Below are 19,475 nucleotides of genomic sequence, written 5' to 3' on the forward strand. Positions count from 1 at the left end.
GTAAAGAAAGAATATTTTAAAATACATATTTCAGTGTCAATGTATACTAGCCTGAAATCCACAGATACATATGTGTTCTGGGCTCTTAAGTATTGATTTAGCAACTAGCCATGTGCTCAGAATTGTGCTTAGGGTATATGTGGAACACTTAGGAAGTATAAGATGCAGTCACTCTTTTTCCCTAACTTCTATGTATAGCCCAAACTTAGAGCATGTATAGCCTACACGATTTTTTCCTGCAAAAGGCCACTTGGATATTTATAACATCACTCGAGGGCCATACAAAATAATCAACTTAAAATTAACCTGCTATATTTGATCAAACATTTAATTAACTCACCCCTAATGCCTTGGCAGGGCCAACCAAATCCCAAACCCTGACCTAGAGGGAGTACTTTAGAAAATAAGGGTTCATTAAACAGAAGAATGGTTATGTTTTAGTTATTGAGTATGTGGTTTAATACATACTATTAATTCAGTAAAAACAGGGATAGATAAGAACTAACGAGTGTTAACTTAGAACTAAAGAGTATTAGAGTTTCATAGACAGAATAGAAACTTAAATATGGCTTAAAAATAATTTTGAAGGAAATTCTAGAAAAATAGTATTGGGTTAGAAAAAAATTGTGTCATATTCATGAGCAGAAACATTCCTTGTCTTAAATATCAGCTAAAAATTAGCCAGCTAACTAGATCGGATGCCAGATTATAGGCAGCTTTCAAAATGAGAAAGATATAAAACAAAAACCATGTCTTCACTTTCTTCATATCCTGAACAGAATTATTTACATCTATTTGTCAAGTCTTCCACTCATCATCTCACAGAGCAAAAACCAACTTACCTGAACAACCACAGGTATTACCATTCCCAGTGTACACATTTGTAGCCAAAAAAGAAAAACTAATGTATTGCTCCCAAGACAAGGTTTATCTAGTCAAAGGCCAGAGTAGAAGAAAAGAACATTTTAACACCAAGGTTCTGGTATAAATTAACTACTTTACCCTTTTGTCTTCAATTTCCAACTCAAGACCTGTTTTTCTGAGGTTTTCTTCAAACGTTTTTCTTCTTTCCTATGGAAAAACGAATCAACAGAATTATGCAGAACATTTCAATTTACACCATGATAGACTTATTACATAATGAAGATGCCTCTGAGGGCCCATTGCCCTTCCTATGGTTTCATTTAAAAGTACTCTATGCAGAATCCCCATCTCAATGTCATGTGCTGAATTTCACCAGGACTTGAACTCATAAATAACTAGAAAATTCCAATATATCTAAGGATAATCTCCAGGAAGTGTGCAGGATCTCTATCTGAAAAAAAAAATGCACAAAACTTTACTAAATAAGAACAAAAAATAGAGAAACAGATCATGCTCCTAGTTAGAAAGACACAGTTTTACAAAGCTATCAGTACCCTTCAAATAAATGAGATACATAAGACAATTTCAAACCAAAATATCATCACGATGTTTTAATCTTAAAGAATAGAACAGGTTCACTTAGAAAAAGTAAAATTAAATTAAATGCAAATAATCACTACTTGTGGGCTTCAAAACTATGCACTAATTGCTGAAAAAACTTTTGGTTTTAATTATGATTTCATTGTGAAAAATTTCATAATAATGGAAATTTTAAAAGGCTTTGCTAGGATGTTAGAGGACACTCATCTTCAAATGGATACCTTGAGATATAATCTTTTACAAGGAATAAAAGATTCTTTTATATCTTTACTAGTGGCCTGGTGCACAAAATTCATACACATTAAAAGGGAATTAATTAGAGGAAATATTTTAATATTGCTATTTGCCCTTTCTCTATAATAGAAGTGTCCAGCTGGCCCCACCCCCATTGGGCAACATCAAGACCTGGCCAGCCCCAACCCTGTCAAGCCCTGCTGGGTGAGGGATGCAGTCTCAGGTCCCCTGGCCCTGAACCACACCATGCAGCCTCATCCAGACCCACTGCGCTGCGAGACCAATCAATGCACCTCCTGGTGACCAGTCATGGTCATTACAGATGAAAATAAAGTCATGAATTTAGGCATGCACATTCATTTTCAATGCCTGATTTGTCTGCATTCTCCAAATTGAAAAATAAATAAGATCTTCAGCCAGATAGCATCCTACTGCCAAGTTCTTTATATAATGACACATACCATTCTCTCCACTCAGTATGCTCTATTTGAATGGATTAAATGTATGTGACTCATATGAATGGCACTGCTGCTTGCTCTTAATAGAGGAAGCATTAGCTCATTACCTAATGTCATAAAGTGGTTTAAAAGGCATATACTGACTTGAAGAACAGAGGAAAAATAACAAAAAAACACATAAAACAAAGTTCAGTGCTGTGGACGGCAGAAGCAGAATTCTCTCCTTTTCCCTTTGATTTTTTTCTACTTTTCCAATGAACCTGTTTGTGCTCTGCCTCAAAATCGACACAGAAGACAAAATCAGATGCTGTAATCTGCATTTTACAGTGCCATTTGAGTACAAAGAGGTGTTTTTCAATATTTGCTTTTTTTTTTTTAATCAATGCAGCTCAAACTTGCTCCCAACATTCCAGGAGGCAGGCCAACATAGCTATGCGGACACACCTTTGCTAGGTGCTGTCATGCTTAAGGGCTGGGGCAGGGAACATGCCTGGTGTTGCTGGAAGTGAATGAGCTCACCTCTCTACATAGCAGGAGTCTTTTCATTATAAAATGCAAAGCAGCAGCCATTTTCCATTCCCCCCATCCCCAGCTCTCCTCACCCAGGGGCATAGGAAGGGGCTGGGAGGATATTTACTCCCGGCTCTTTGATTTCTCTTATTTAATGGAGCCCAGTGACAGCTGCTTCTCTGAGTGCAATGCCAGCCAGCTGGCTCAGGGCGAGCCACGCCTGGAAGGCAAGTGATAGAGCTCACCAGGGACTTTGACCAAGCCTGAGTGTGTGGGACACAGCAATCTCAGCAGGCGGGCTGCTCCCGAAGACTCTAGGCCTCTCCCAGCTCCACACCCCAGCTCCCTGCTCTCCCCCTTTCACCCACAGGCTTCACCGGCATGGTGTGCCCCAAGGCTTGGTGTGCAGATGCCAGGGTTGCAGGTTCAAGATGCTCTGCCTCCTCCTGGCACTTTGAGCCATAAGAGCCGGCAGGGACCTTTCCACTCGGTCTTGGTCTTTGGTCACTGCTGAGGTTTTCTGAACTCTCTAGGCCAGGGACAGCCAGGACCTTTGCCTCTGACCAACGCTGTGCCTGCAGCCTGCCTGGGGTACCCCAAGCCCTGGGAAAGCGTGGGGTCGTGGCTGGCCTGGGTGAGGGGCCATGGGGAGTGAGGGGGTTGGCTAGCCGCCCCACCCTCAATTGGGGTGGAAGAGGCTGCTCTTTATTATATAGGATTTTTAAAAAGTATTTTTATTGATTTCAGAGAGAGGAAGGAAGAGGAAGAGAGAGATAAAAAACATCAATGATGAGAGAGAATCATTGATCAGCTTCCTCCTTCAGGCCCCACACTGGGGATCAAGCCCACAACCTGGGCATGAGCCCTGACCGGGAATTGATCCCTGACCTTTTGGTTCCTAGGTCAACACTCAATTACTGAGCCACACTGGACCAGGAAAAGTTATTTTAATATGTCCTTTCCCTCCTCTTCCAAAGTTTACTATATGTTCACTACATCTCAGAACAGGCCTGTGATAATGATGTAAGGTTCCTTTATCAGCTACCCTTTCATAGTTGCCCTTCTCCTATGTTATCACAAAAAGACAAACAGGAAACAAAAAAAAGGAGAGAGACATTAAATGTATTGTATCATGCCATGGACAGTGTGGCTCAATTGCCTGAGCAATGTCCCACACTGAAATGTTGCCAGTTGGATTCCTGGTCAAGGCACATGCCCAGGTTGTGGGCTTGAGTCCTGGTCAGCGTGTTTGTGGGAAGCAGCTGATTCCTCTCTCTCTCTCCCTCTCTCTCTCTCTCTCTCTCTCTCCTTTCCTTTCCTCTCTAAATAAATAGAAAGATATTTTTTAAGTCTTAAAAATATTGTATCAGTATTGAAAAATAAATAAACAGAAAGATATTTTTTAAAGTCTTAAAAATATTGTATCAGTATTGAAAAAGTGAATAATCCTTCTCATTGTAATAACAATTGGTTTTGTAAGTCATATAGCCACTGCTTCTCTGAGTTCGAGGAAATAGGATTGTTAGTTCATAGACCATTAAACACTACTTTTATGATGAATCACTTTGTAATTTGTATGCATAATTCAGGATTTCAAAAAAAGATTAAAATTGCTAGAGCAATCATCTTTTTATTCCAATCTATTTATTTATCTAGACAAGCTTAATTCACACTAAAAATATATAAAAACAAAAGAGGACTATGTTCAAAGCTGAACCATCTCATTCTAGGAATATTTCTCATTCATCTATGAACAAGAAAATATTTTTAAAGCCCTGCTGCCCATCTTGTTAACTGATGCATTTATCATGAGTTTACTTTTTTACAATAACTTTTTTTTTTATTTAGACCAAGCGGTGATATTTTATTTATTTATTTTTATTGAGATCAAGTGATAGTATTTGTTTTTGCTTTTTTTTAATATGGAAGAATTAACAGCACATTTGTTTGTTCAAAAAAAAATAGCCCAATAAAGAACAACACAAAATATAATTTAAAAGAGAGAAGAAAGACTTGTTAAGAGCAATATCCCTAAGCAGGCATATGGAGAAGTTAGTATTCCAGGCTTGGAAGTGCTATTCTTAGAAAGGCCTGCCTACAAGAGTGGCGCTCAGGTCTGGGAACTTGGCTTTCGGGAGGGTTCCCACAACTCCCAGAAGTGATAAAAGTTGCTCAATTTACCTTAACTGTTTATATAAACAATACCGTTTATGCTAATCATTTGCTTTCCATCTGGGACTATGACATGTTAGTGTGTTCTAGGCAGAAGGTGAGAAGGTGACCAGCCCCCAATAATATCCTAGGCACTTAGTTTTTAATGAAAATCCCTAGTAGACAACAATTCACCTGTTACCGAGGGATTAAGTGCATTCTGTACTATTCCAATGAAAGAAAAATCTTGTGAGCTTGCACCTGTTTTCCTCTGGACTTGCCTCATGCATTATTTCTATTATTTCAGTGCAATAAAACATGGCCATTGCATATGACTATATACAGTGCATGTGTATCCTTCTAATGAATGACCAAACCTGGGGGTGGTATTGGTGACTCCGGAATAGTTGGCAAGAAGAAATGGGATCCAGGGTACAAGTGGAGGTGTTGGCTGTAGGCAGAATAATAGTTTTTCTATGATAACAGGAAGAATAGTAGATTATGCAGGTGAAGATGCTGGTGAATGGACAGATGTGAATGGAAATTTAGAATTTCTCTTCTACTTACTTTAGTTTTCCCAGTGAAATAGAAAAGTATGGTCAGCTAAGCTTGAAAATGGGGATGAGGAATTGGAGGTGAGAGGAGAGAGAAAAAGTTGAAAAACAGTCATCAAGGAAAGTAGAGAGAAAAATAGAATAAACAAGTGAAGTATGACTGCCAGACAGTATTAAGGACCTAACATTTATTGAGCATCCATTATGCTCCAACCACCGTCCTAGGCATTTGGGCATATAGCAACGAACAAGACAAAGTCCTTGGTCTTATGAACTTAATTTATGGTGTTTGACACAGCAATTAAGTAAAAAAAAAAAATAAGTAAGTTCAGAAAGGGACATGTTATAATGGAAAGAAAAATAAGATAAGGAACAGAGCATAATCTAAAGGAGATTTCAGATAGAGTGGATTAATGAAAATTGAAACAAAAGTTGCATACAAAAATATACATTATGTTTAGACATATAACTCAAATTTTAGAGGTAACAACATTTAAGCTAAACTATATAAAAATAGAAGTAACTCTGAAGAGGATAAAGAAGTCTATAAAATGTCCAAAAAATAGAACTGATCTTACACATTCATTCATTCTTAGGCTGCCTATTTTGTAGTCCTCTTAATCAGGTTCAGCTTTCGGTAACACTTCAGAGGCCTCCGAGTTTTGCAATGTAATTCATTGGGAACATACCTGTCCAATTACAGAATGTGCTTCTTTCTCTTATTATCATTTCTTTCACATAAGTACTTACCATCTTTATTTCGGCTTCTTTCTTTACGTCATCAACATAGGAGAGCACAAAATCGATTCGCCTAATCCCATCTCGGAAGAAGATGGAGTCTTTGCTTTGTTTATCTTTATCAAACTGGAAGAGACATGAAAGACAAAACAGTTTTATTTTCAAATGGCAAAAACATGATATCCTTAGTCAGCTAAAATTGGGTCACCATCTAATTTTTTTCAGTCCTAAAATGACAGTTGAAGACAAGTAACCAGTTTTCATCAACATAAAATTATGCTTATTTTAGAAAATCAAGTTTCATAAAGGAGATGTTTATTAAACAATAAGGATTCCAGATGAAACTGAGTATATTAGCAAGCATACACAACAAAAATGAAATTATATCCAAAATAGAATGAATATATGTATACACTGATCCCAAAATGCATATTCAGAGAGAAACTTGCTATCTTCATTAAACAACATGCCAATTAGTTCAACAAATAATTAATGGTCACACACTACTTTAGGGTTAGTTAATGAAGCTCACTTTATTATGATTTCATAAAATTGCCTATCCCATGATTTCATAAAAGGGTTCAAATAAAATCAAAGTGCAGTAAATAATTAGGAAGCTGGTAGCTTGCGGCTGGCTTCACTACAAGTAAAGTCTCATGCAAATCTTTCAACATCAATTTTTTAGGTGAGCCAAAATCAATCCTTTGTTTAAATCTGTGTTACTGATTCTCTCAGTATAATAATCAAACTTTCAAGTTCAACTTTCATATGTTTTATAGTTCATTGGTGCCTTCCCTTTCAAAACCACAAGGACACTAGAGAGAGTTAGAAAGAAGGAACTTCATATCTGACTGATTCTCTTCTTGGTTTATATGTATTTCTTGGAATAGCCCCATATAATACTTAGAATGATGCAACCAGATAGGCAGTGGATGTCAGTGATCTCTCTAACTCTGTGATGCAAAGTTATAATATAGAGAACTTGCTTGTATCTAACCTGTGGATGAAGAACTAGATTTTTAAAATTTTCATAACTGGTATTTATATCACTTTGTGAGTTTCTTTTATGGTGCTCTATGCTGTTTTCAGTCAAGTAAGGCCAGGCAAGCCTCCCATATAAAAGAATGAGTGTAGATCAGTCATGTATAAATAAGACAAACATCTCATGTATGATCTGTGTTTCATGAACAGAGTAATTGCATCTTATCTATATGAAGACATAGTTGATGCGTCTGCAAAATAAGTAGTTTCCAATGTATAGAAGGAAATGAGTGGAAAAATAGATTAAGAAACAAAAGTATTTAGGGAGTCTAAAGATTAAATATCAAAATATAGTAACTCAAATGTTATGTCTGAGTTCTCTAAGCTCCAAAAGAATTACATAATCATCTCCCTTTTCCTAAAAGAAAATAAAAAAAACCTGAGAAAACTCAAACTGTTATCTTACATACTGATTATAAATCACTAAAAAAGTAAAAGTAAACAAAATAAACCATTTGCGCTCTTTTGTAAATCATCACAGCATTAACATGAAATCCACTGGAACTCATGAAAGCTAATTGGGGCCAAAATAATTGATTAGGTTAAATATAATCAAAACAGAAAATAGAGGGGAAAAACAATAATCTTTTTGCTATAAATCTGTGACAGCTATTTTGCATGGTATTTTATAAAAGGAAACAACATATATTTAAAAGTGCTCTTACTGTTTGGACAAGCTAAATTTAGGTCCATGGACAGTTGTGGTAACAGAAAATGTGCACATAGAAATCAATAAAAATCACAGAGTATTTGACTATTAAGAAATAAACAAGTAGCTAATGGGAAAACCCAAACTTCTGTCATTATGTTGTGCCCTTACTAAACTGTAAACATTTTTAAATTAAGGAAAAATCACTTGTAGCCTTATAAATCACCATGAGGTATGTGTCAGCACTGTTAACAAAAACTAGTTGAAGCCACTGGGGCAGGAAAACCTGATAATTTTAATATATAACGAGATAATATTAAAACCCATCATTGTTTTGTTTTGCCCAAGACATGACATTAAGATATTTTGCAGTGTATGTACAAGTTTGTGTTTATATTTGATTTGCTCTTAGAAATGCCTATATATAATGAGACTTTTATAAATCTGGGGCCTTTTCTTTGAATCAGGTAATTATTCTGAACTTCAGAGACTTGGATTCCTGACGGGGGTTCTGAAATAGTATGTAAATTATATGTATGGTATATATATATGTGTGTGTGTGTATATATATATATTACACATTTTTAGGAAGAGGTCCCATGGCTTTAATCAGATAAAAAAAATTAATAGTCACCATCCTAAAACTTCAATTGCCCAGGGAAGAGGAATCAGTAACAAAGACCACCCCCCACTCCCAATACTATGCTTTGGGATAAAAATGAATTAAACTATCACTGCAGCTATCCAAGCATAAGCAGCAGCATTCAGCACTGCTTTTACCATAAGACGTCTCCTCAGGAACAAATTGTATCTCTTTGCAGACTGTGAAGCAATGGACAGAGAGTTAACAAATCCTGCACAGGATTAAAGAAAAGATTTCAAATATCATGGAGGCACCTGGAGAGTATTAGATTAAGTGAAATAAGCTAGTCAGAGAAAGGCAAGTGCCACATGATTTCACTTATATATGGAATCTAATGAACAAAATAAACAAACAAAATTGAAACAGACTAATAGATACAGAGACCAGACTGACAGCTAGCTGTCAGAGGGGAAGAGGCTAGGAGGACTCTCTCGCGCGTTCTCTCTCTCTCTCTCTTCTTCCCTCTCTCCCTCCCTCCTTCCCTTTTTAAAACCAATTAAAAAATTCCTTTATTAAAAAAAGTAAATCAACACTTGAAACCTATATAATCTTATAACCAATGTGACCCCAATAGATTTAATGTAAAAAGATAAAGTATAGTACTGAGCATTGCTTACCAATCCTGCTTCATTGAGGAGATAGCTGGTCTCTCTGCTGCTCAGGCTCTGCAATTAGCGCCGTAAGGAAGGTACAATGTGGTTAATAATGATACAAGTGGGGAGCACATAATGTTCAACAACAAAAGTTCTAGCTTCTTTCTGCAGAAATACTAAACCTGCAATTCAGGGGAGCTCTGAAACACCTGAAACTACATGCAAAACTGTGTTTATATATGTGTATACATATGCATGTGTATTCATGCAAGTGTGGGTGTATATATGTGTATGTGTGTGTGAAGAGAGAGAGCTTGAGAGGGAATGAGAATCTCGGAGGTACCTTTATCATATCATAAAAACACCACCACCACCTGAGACGCAAGAAATGGTTAAGAACCACTGTAGTACAGAGAAATAGCAAGGATCTCCATTCTTTTAATGATGCTGAATTCTCAACAGGACCAAGACAAAGGGCAGAATCAATAGATTACTTTAGGCCTTTCAAACTTGGCACATATATCTTACCTATATCTTAATGTTGGATGGACACTTCTAATGATTCTATTAATGTACTGCTCTATCCATGATGATTTTCTTTGCTACAAAGTGTACTTTATATATTAATTTACATAATATGTTTTTAATCCTTAAACTGTCATGTTTTTAATCCACTTTGCAAATCTGTTTTTCAATTAGTGTGTTTAGACTATGTACATTTAATATAATTGATTAGGAATTAATTCTGCCATTTTATTTTTTGTTTTGTTTCCTGTTTGTGCTCTGTGTTATATGTCTCTATTTTATTTTGCATGACTTAATATCAGTTATTGGAACTTTCTTAATAATTCCTGTTAAAGAACTTATTTTGTCCAATCTTTTAGGGTAGATGTGCTGGTAAAAGTTTTCATTAGTCTTCCTTCATTTGAGAATGTCTTGATTTTCTGTTGATACCAAAGGGTACTTTCATTGGTTATATAATTCTGGATTGGCACTTTTTTGACCACTTAAAACAATTGTAGCACTTCCTTGGGTTTCTGATGAGAAAACTACTATAATTTTAATTACTTTCCCCTTATAGTTAAGGTGTTTTTTTCTTACTTTCAAGAATTTTTTTTATATTTAGTTTTCCAAACCAGTTTTAGTTCAATTGATGTAAATTTCTTTTAGTTTATCCTGTTTATATTTCCTTCAGCCTCTTGAATCTGTAGGTTTATGTATTTTGACAAACTGAGATATTTCCAGCTGTCCTGGGTTTTCAGTAACACAAATACAAGATCTTTTGTTATAGTCCCATAGGTGCCTGAGGCTCTGTTCATTTTATTTAATTTTTTCCTCTCTTTTGTTTAGAGTAGGTAATTTCTATTCTATCTCCAAATTCAGTGATTCTGTCTTCTATCCATTCCACCTTCTGTTGAGCTTGTTCTAATTCCAGTTATCTATTTTTCAATTCTCAAATTTACCATAAGTTCTACTTCAAAACTTCTGTTATATTTTTGCTGAGACTTTCTACTTTTTTATGTATGAAGTATGTACACAATTTCTCACTGAAGCACTTGGATGATAGTTGCTTTAAAATCTTAATCAGATAAATTCTAACATCTATGTCACCTCAACATTGGTAGCTATTGCTTGTCTCATCTCATTCAAGTTGATGTCCTTCTGGTTCTTGGTATCATATGTGATTTTTCTATAGAAATCTAAACTTGTAGGGTATTGTGTTATAAGATTATAGATTTTATTTAAATCTCCTGTTTTACTAAAGCTGAAGACTTACTACTAAGTCTTCTCTGACACCACTCTGATGGGGTAAGTGGAGTGATGCCTTACAACCTGGTGGGGGTAGAATTCCAGGTTTCTTTCTTAGCCTCTGGGGATGTGAAAGGCTGGTGGAATGGTGGAAGGGTTTCTCATTACTACTGGGTAGGGTGGAAGTTCAATCTTACCATTAGGCCTTCACTGATCGCAACCTGTCTGGAAAGATGCCTCCTTACTGCTCCCTACATGGCTTCCACTGTACCATGGCAGGGAGTGGTATGGGGATGGCTTCTCCAGTGGTTCTCAATCTTCCTAATGCCGTGACCCTTCAACACAGCTCCTCATGTTTTATGGTTGGTGACCCCCAACCATAAAATTATTTTTGTTGCTACTTCATAACTGTAATTTTGTTACTGTTTTGAATCGTAACATAAATATCTGGTATGCAGGATGTATTTTCATTGTTCGCAACCCACAGGTTGAGAACTGCTGTGTGAAACTCATGGCTTTCCACCAGGCTATCTCTGACAACAACCCAGCACAAACGAATTGTGCATCTTGCTACTACTGATAAGAGTGAAAGTCCAGGCTGCCAACATGTTCTCCACTGATTCTATGCAGATGAGTATGTGGGAGGGACACATTTCTAGAGTACCTGCCTTTTCATTGTTAAACCCTAAAACAGTCTTTTCTGATGCTGGATACATTGTAAATCAGCTAACGTATGAATATTTCAAATCAGACTATCCTTACTATGTCAACAAGTCAATAGTTCAATTTCAGCGACACTAAAAACAAAAACCCCATCAACTATGGCATATGATATTACTAAAATGCTATAGTTGAATTTTTCTGATTTTGACAAACCAATTGTAGAGCCTTAAAAATGTGAGCAACATTTTTTGAAATAAAGTCCTATCTGAGATTAAAGGCAAGGAAGCTATATCCATTGCTCTTGAAATTTGCAAAGGGATAAGGAACAGCATAAATACGATAAGAAATTATTTTTCTGTTATAGAAATTTAAGTCTAGAGTATATATGAATATGAAAGATAAACACAGAAGCCAAAAATGTAAACTGTAATTGCAGTTAACTTGAGAAATACATAAAAATCTGTATGTTATTATGCCAATATGAACAAAATGACAATATATTTGTTATCATGTAAACTGGTTCAATCGTATAAAATAAATCTTTCCTCAGAATGCTCTAAAGAAATGGAGACTTGATTATTTCATGTTCTTTATTTTCTAGATACTTGTCTTGATTCACTTAATAAGTATGTCCTAGTGTCACATTCTATCCCTTTAGTTGTGGAGACTATTTTATGATAGTGGTTTTCAAACTTTAATGGCAGTAAGAATCACGTGGGTGCTTTTTAAAAATCATAATTTCTTAACCTTACCCTGAAGAGTCCTGATTAGTAATCTGAGGTTGGGCCCAAATGTTTTCATTTTGAGGGAGTTTTTCATATAATTCTTATTCAGGTGGTCTACAAATTATACTGTAAAAATTACTGGACTATATGATTTCCATAGTCTCTTCAGTTTTCATATTCTGTTTCTGTCAGCATGTTGGTCATTGAACTTTTAAAGGAATTGCAGAACTTCTGGGAATCTTTAGTCAACCAGTTTATCCTGCTAATAACTAGCACACAGCCAACCTACTCTGATAGACTTTCTTTCCCAGGGTGGGAATTTCAGTCATTCCTAAATAGCTATTTTTAAAGAAATATTTTTTTTGGTTATCTTGTTGGTCACCCTTAACCCAATTCAAGGACACGTACCAGAAAGATTACTTTGTCTGAAGTACCTTCAGAATGCTTACATTCTGTATACGAGAAATCCTAATTGTTAGTATCTTATATTCTGTACACAAGAAATCCTAATTATCAGTTTATATAAATAAAATAAGGCTTTTGTTTGAGAAAATTCTGTATTTTTACAAGTAGCATTTAATTTTATTATTTATTATTTTATTTAATATGTTTACTTAACTCAGGTTGAATTACTGGAACCTTGGCATAGTCATCAATAAGCACTATTCACATACTAATAATTGTAACACAAAAAGCTGTCACATATTAGAACTGCATTATACTCTATCAAAGTGTTAAGCCAAGTACTATTATATAGCATATCAAGTCTTAGCATTCTGAATTTATTTCATAGGGATCCTGAAAACAAATCCAAGCTTGTGTTTGCTCCCTTACAACATCTAGAAAGACCCAATAATAAATCTGCATGAAACATGGTATTTGCTTTACTTAATAAAAAAAATGACTAGGTTAGAGGACAAAATAGAAAGAATGTAGTATGAGTAAATAGCTGAAGGACAAAGACCTAAGGTATTCATATAAAGTACATTTCTAACCTAGTCTTAGTTTTTCATTCTGACTTATAGGCAGCTAGTATATATTTAACTTACATCACTCATTCTTAAATCCAAGCCTGCTTGCCTATTGAGTCTTCTTCCTAAATTAAATAAGAAAGGGAAAAAAACACATGTTAAATGGCCAATTGATCAGAATATGTTAAGAGTTTGCATATAGAGAAAAGAAGAATTCAAAAATCAAACAAAAAGTTCAAAGAAAAAAATAGTGAAAGAAAAATGCCCCCAATATTCCTGGAGCTAAGTTGTTCAAAACAGTCTCCAAAACAAATCAATGCCCCAAACTGTATATAATCTAGGAGAAAAACACCAAATACCGATATGTAGGATATAATGGCACCTACCAAGAAATAAACTTAATTCTGATAAATGCAGTTATTAAATACATAGGCACAAAACTGCTGAGAGGAAAATATCCTAGAGGGCTGTCCAGTGCCATCTCTTAGTTCTCACCATGTGAGATTTAATATTCTATCAGCATATTTTCCTGGAGTGGACCCAAGTTGGTTGCAAATAAGCAACTTAAGAATACAACATAAGCCCGGCCAGCGTGGCTCACTGGTTGAGCATTGACCTATGAAAGAGGTCAAGTTTCAATTCATGGTCAGGGCACATGCCTGGGTTGCAGGCTTGGACCCCAGTGTGGGGGGTGCAGTCGACAGCCAGTCAAGGATTCTCTGTCATCACTGGTGTATCACAAACTGTTTTCACTGAATAAAGTTTCCTTCTTCACTGCACCCAAACTGGGGATTCCTGTTGATGGTACTAAGGACCATCAGTTGACACAAAATATTTTAAAATCCTATTTTTTAGAAGAGAAAGTTTTTCAAGCACCTCCTTCCTCTAGTTATTTTTGCTGTATTTAAATAAATAAAAATATTTTCAAACTGCTATTGGAACTTGATGCAATATGTTTATCTGAGAATGTAGAAAAGAGATGATATTTTTCCTCCAGGCTATCTCCTATCCTTAGTAGTTCTCTCTTATGCTTTGCTTTCACCTTTTAGCTTGCTGCTTTGTTTCCCTAGAACTAACAACTACTTTCGATTAGGCCAGTGGTCAGCAAACTGCGACTCGCGAGCCACATGCGGCTCTTTGGCCCCTTGAGTGGGGCTCTTCCACAAAATACCAACTTCTGGGCATGGGCCACGAAGTTTCAATCGCACTGTATGTGCGCGCCCGCACGTGGTATTTTGTGGAAGAGCCACACTCAAGGGGCCAAAGAGCCACATGTGGCTCGTGAGCCTCAGTTTTCTGACCACTGGACTAGGCTGACTCTTGCTAATTTTCCACATTAGAACAGTTTTGATATGTTCCTTTCAGGCCTTGCCAGAAACCTCCTCATCTGTCCCCTGGATTAGCCTCCTACCTCTCCCATACCACCTGAATGCAACCCTCTCTGGCACCTATCCCAATTACTCTTCCCTCCACTGACTGAAAGCTGCCTGAGAGCCAGATGGAACACAAAGATTAAAGAGGAAAGGTGTATTACCGCAGCCTATATGCTCCTACTTACACATAGTGCTCACACGCATACACAAAGTCAGATATTCACACATGCCATAGACGCACACACACTTCCACACTAACTCACAGAGCATAGAATGTAATAACTATGCATGATCACCAAACCCCTGTCAAAACAGGGGCCTATCTGAAGAGTCAGGATTTGAACCCAACAACTCTCCATCAGCTTTGTGTTATTCTTCCAACTGCTTCTAAAATGAACGGAAATGACTATGTTCTTTCTAATGTGCTAGAAACCAGAGACATAAAGGGCTTATATCACTGTGAAGCATCGTAAAATATGAGTTAAAAGTAGAGTCAGCCCAAAGACTGAGCTCTAAGTTTTTGCTGAAAGCACATTCCTAAGAATGCACACTCCAGCAAACCCAGAGCCCCAAAATAGCACCTGCATTTACCAAATGATCTTCTCAGTTTACACTCCTTCCAGCTGCGTTAAATAAAAATACACTTGATCCATGCAGGGATTAAAGGCACTGACACCCACCCCCCCATAGCCAAAAGTCTTTGTATAACTTTTGACTCTTCAAAAATTTAACTACTAATAACCTACAGCTGACAGAAAGCCTGTCACAGTTGATTAACATATATTTTGTACTAGAGGCCCGGTGCACGAGGGGGGGTGTTCCTCAGCCAGGCCTGCGTCCTCTTGCAGTCTGGGAGCCCTCAATGGATGTCCAACTGACGGCTTAGGCCCGACTCCTGAGGGGATTGGGCCTAAGCAATCAGTTGGACATCCTTAGTGCTGCCGTGGAGGCAGGAGAGGCTCTTGCCACCGCCACTGCACTTGCCAGCATCAGCCTGGCTTCTGGCTGAGCTGTGCTCCCCCTGTGGGAGCACATTGACCACCAGGGAACAGCTCCTGCATTGATCATCTGCCCCCTAGTGGTCAGTGTGTGTCATAGCAACCAGTCATTCTGCCGTAGGTCGATTTGCATATTAGCCTTTTAATATATAGGAGGATTTAGATAACAAAAAGAAAATATTAGGAAAACACATTGGCAATATTTATTGAAATTTATCCACTCATAAGTGAACCTACACAATTCAAACCCATGTTGTTCAAGGATCAACTGTATATGCAATCAAATATTCATATTATCAAATGATAAGATGGTTTGGTTAAATACAATGTTTAACATGGTTGTAAAGATGCAGGCAACTCTACATTCAACTTTAAAACTGTCTTTTCCACCCTGCCCGTGTGGCTCAGTGGTTGAGCATTCACCTCTGAACCTGGAAGTCATGGTTCCATTCCAGGTCGGGCACATGCCCAGTTTACAGGCTTAATCCCCAGTGTGGGGTGTGCAGGAGACAGCCAATCTATGATCCACTCCCATCATTGATATCACTCTCCCTCCCCCACTTCCCTCTTCTCTGAAAGCAATAAAAATATATTTAAAAAATAAACCAACAAGTGTTGGCAAGGATGTGGAAAAAAAAGGGAATCCTCATGCATTGTTGGAAGAAATGTAGATTGGTGCAGCCACTATGGAAAACAATATGGAGGTTCCTCAAACATTTAAAAATGGAACTGCCTTATGACCCAGGTTTCCCCTTCTGGGTATATATCAAAAACACACACACTGATTTGAAAGAGCATATGCACCCTTATATTCACTGTAGCACTATCTATGATAGCCACATTACAGAAGCAACCAAAGTGCCCATCAAGAGACGAGTAGATAAAAATGTGGGTATGTATATACAATGGAATATTACTGAGCCACAATAAAGAATGACATCTTGCCATTTGCGAAAACATGGATGGACTTGGAGGGTATTTTGCTAAGTGAATAAATCAGACAAAGACAACTATCGTATGATTCACTTATATGTGGAATCTAAAGAACAAACTAAGTGAACAAACAAAACAGAAGACTCATAGCTACAGAGGACAAACTGAATTACTGAATGCTTCAAGCTAAAAAATATCTATTAAGACCTTCGAATTACAAAAAGTAATTCTCAGCAAAGGAGAAAATCATTCAATAAATATAGGGACCTCTAATTTATTTATTATTTTATACATTAAAAAAATAAGTATACTGGTAGGTAGGGACCCCTAATTTTATACATTCGAAAGTCATTTGATTTCTTTTGCATTACTAAACACCAATCATTTTCCCTAACAAATAAATATATTGCATCATTTAGCAAAGCCATTAGTCAAAGCTAAAAGTTTTCAATTGTTTTATTTCCCTCTATCCTTAAATTATTTTTTGACTTAAAAAAGGAGTAGTTGCTTCACACAGAATTAGAGAAAATATTTGAAAATCATATATACAGAATATATAAAGAACTTTTACAATGCAATAATAAAATGACAAATAACTAAATTTTTAAATGGCAAAGACTTTGAATAGACTTTTCTCCAAAGAAGATCTATGAGTGGCTAGTAAGCACTGGAAAAGATATTTGACACATTAACCACTGAAAATAATGCAAATCAAAACCACATTAAGATACCACTCGACGCACACTAGAATGGTGATAGCTAAGACAGATAACAAAAATGTTAGTGAGTATCAGTGTGTGGAACAATTAGATTGCTAGTGAGATTATAAAATGATGCAGACACTTGGAATAGTTGGGTAGTTTCTCAAAATTTACACTATAGAGCTACTACATGATCCAGCAATTCCACTCCTAGGTATATAACTGAAAAAATAAAAAGAATGTCATACAAAACCTTGTACATAAACATTCATAAGAGCATTATTCATGATAGCCAAAAAAAAACAGTGAAAACCACCTAAACGTTCACCAACTGATGAATGAATAAAATGTGGAAAATTATTTGGCAATAAAAAGGAATAATGCACTGATATAGGTTACAACATGGGTGAACTTCAACATCATTAAGATAAGAAAAAGAAGCCAGTTACAAACAACCACATATCATATGAGTCTGTTCACATGATCACAGTTGCAATTCATGCAAGAGTAGGTCTTCCTTCCCCTGGCTGCCAGCACCGGCTTCCTTCTGGCACCCGGGACCCCAACTTCCCTCGCAGCCCCCTCTTCATCCAGAAGGTTCATCCAAAAGGACATCCTGTCTAATTAGCACTTTACACTTCTGTTATTATGGATTGTTTGCTATATAAATTTATAGTAAATAAATGCGTGGCTGCCCATAGGCTGGGAGTACAGAATAAGAGGAAGGCGGGTGATGGGGAGTGACTACTAAGAGGATTCTATTTGAGGTGATGAAAATGTTCTAAAATTAGATTATGGTGATGATTGCACAACTCTGTCAATATGCCAAACACCATTGAATTGCATACTTTAAATGGATGACTTTTATAGTGTATACATTCTATCAATAAAACTGTTAAAGTGGAGGAGGAAGATGCAATGATACCTTCCATTTCTTGGTGCCTTTGAAGACTACCCAGTGAGACCGCATAGATCTCTTACTACTTAAAACGATGGTGTCCATGTCTAGATCTAACACTAAACAAGACAAGAAAACAGACTGTTATCAAGGCAACTTAGCGTCATTGGAGATGGTCCCAGAAAATAGGTGACTTTTTAGAAAAAGGTGTGTACCAAGGTAAAACAGACCCACAGAGTATGGGGCTGCGCAAAGGCCTTAGCAAACAATGAGCAAATAATTTCTCCCCTGAAGATTCAATGAGAGCTGGTGGTACGGCGGTGCTCTAAGTGCATGCTTAAGAATCTCCACCCCCAGGGCCTGCCTCTCCCACAATTAACCAGGATCTCACAGCTCCAGCAGCCATCGTGAATAGAGGCAAAGGCACCCACACAGCCCTGGCTGGTTTGGCTCAGTGGATAGAGCGTCAGCCTGCGGCCTGAAGGGTCCCAGGTTCGATTCCAGCCAAGGGCACATCACATGCCTGGCTTGCAGACTTTATCCCCGGTGGGGGAATGTGCAGGAGGCAGCCAATCAATGATTCTCTCTCACCATTGCTGTTTCTATCCCTCTTTCCTCTCCCTTCCTCTCTGAAATCAATAAAGATATTTTTTTTTTTAAAAAAAGCACCCATACAAGCGTCCGAGGTCATGCACCCTAAGCAATGGCTCTGTTCTGGGTGCCTGGGCACCTGAGCTCACACGCCCGGCGCGCTCACCTCGCCTCCCAGCATTTCCTCCCGGGCTCCTGGGCGCACAGAGGTGCAAAGGGAAGGTGATCTTGGAACCACAGGGGGTCACGGGAACTAGGTCGGGGCTTGCAGGAGCCGCGGAGAAAATCATGGGGCGCCCACCCACCCAGGGCAGGGTCTTTGCAGCCCCCCGTCTTGCACAGGACACGCCACTGGGCGAATATCCCTGGGCTCCAGGCTGCAACGTCCCCCGTGAGCCCGACCCTCCTCCCGCGCCCCTCGGCCGGCTCCTACCTTCCTCCTCCACCATTTCCAGGACCTCGGGGTCGCCCATCTTCGCCAGCTCGTTAATGATGCTGAACGAGGTGTCCGAAGGGAGATGGCCGGCCTTCGAGGACTGGAGACTGAATTTGAACTTGGGCCGCCGGAACAGCTGCTCCGGGGACTCAGCCGCCACGGTGTCCCTCTTCCGCTCGCGGAGGGTCTGGCTGTCCCAGAGCGACCCCGCCAGCGACTCCTCCGGCCCCACGATCTCCGAGAGCTTGACCTTCTTCTCCACGGGGTGCCGCCACTCGCCCTCCCGGGCGCCGCCGGACTTGTGCCTCGCCGCCCTCTCCCGGTAGCGCTGCCGGGCCCCCTCCCAGTACCGCTCCCAGAACCAGCCGGCCGCCCGGCCGCCCGGCTCCGTCGCCTCGGTCT

At 38.2% G+C, this 19,475-nt stretch overlaps 1 protein-coding gene across 1 annotated transcript in view; it reads right to left on the minus strand.

Annotated features, from left to right (window-relative positions):
• Nucleotides 1-19,469, minus strand: part of ANO5 (anoctamin 5) — a 67,798-nt gene extending 48,329 nt beyond the window's left edge. Inside the window, 6 exon segments of the mRNA XM_015566309.1 lie at nucleotides 1,003-1,071; nucleotides 6,122-6,235; nucleotides 8,580-8,621; nucleotides 9,060-9,107; nucleotides 13,222-13,268; nucleotides 19,071-19,469. Of these exon segments, the coding sequence (XP_015421795.1) occupies nucleotides 1,003-1,071; nucleotides 6,122-6,235; nucleotides 8,580-8,621; nucleotides 9,060-9,107; nucleotides 13,222-13,268; nucleotides 19,071-19,110 (360 nt within the window). The 5' untranslated portion in view covers nucleotides 19,111-19,469.
• Between the last annotated feature and the right edge of the window lie 6 nt (nucleotides 19,470-19,475).

This window comes from Myotis davidii, unplaced genomic scaffold (genome assembly GCF_000327345.1).
Source record: "Myotis davidii unplaced genomic scaffold, ASM32734v1 scaffold330, whole genome shotgun sequence".
In the NCBI taxonomy this organism is placed as follows: domain Eukaryota; kingdom Metazoa; phylum Chordata; class Mammalia; order Chiroptera; family Vespertilionidae; genus Myotis; species Myotis davidii.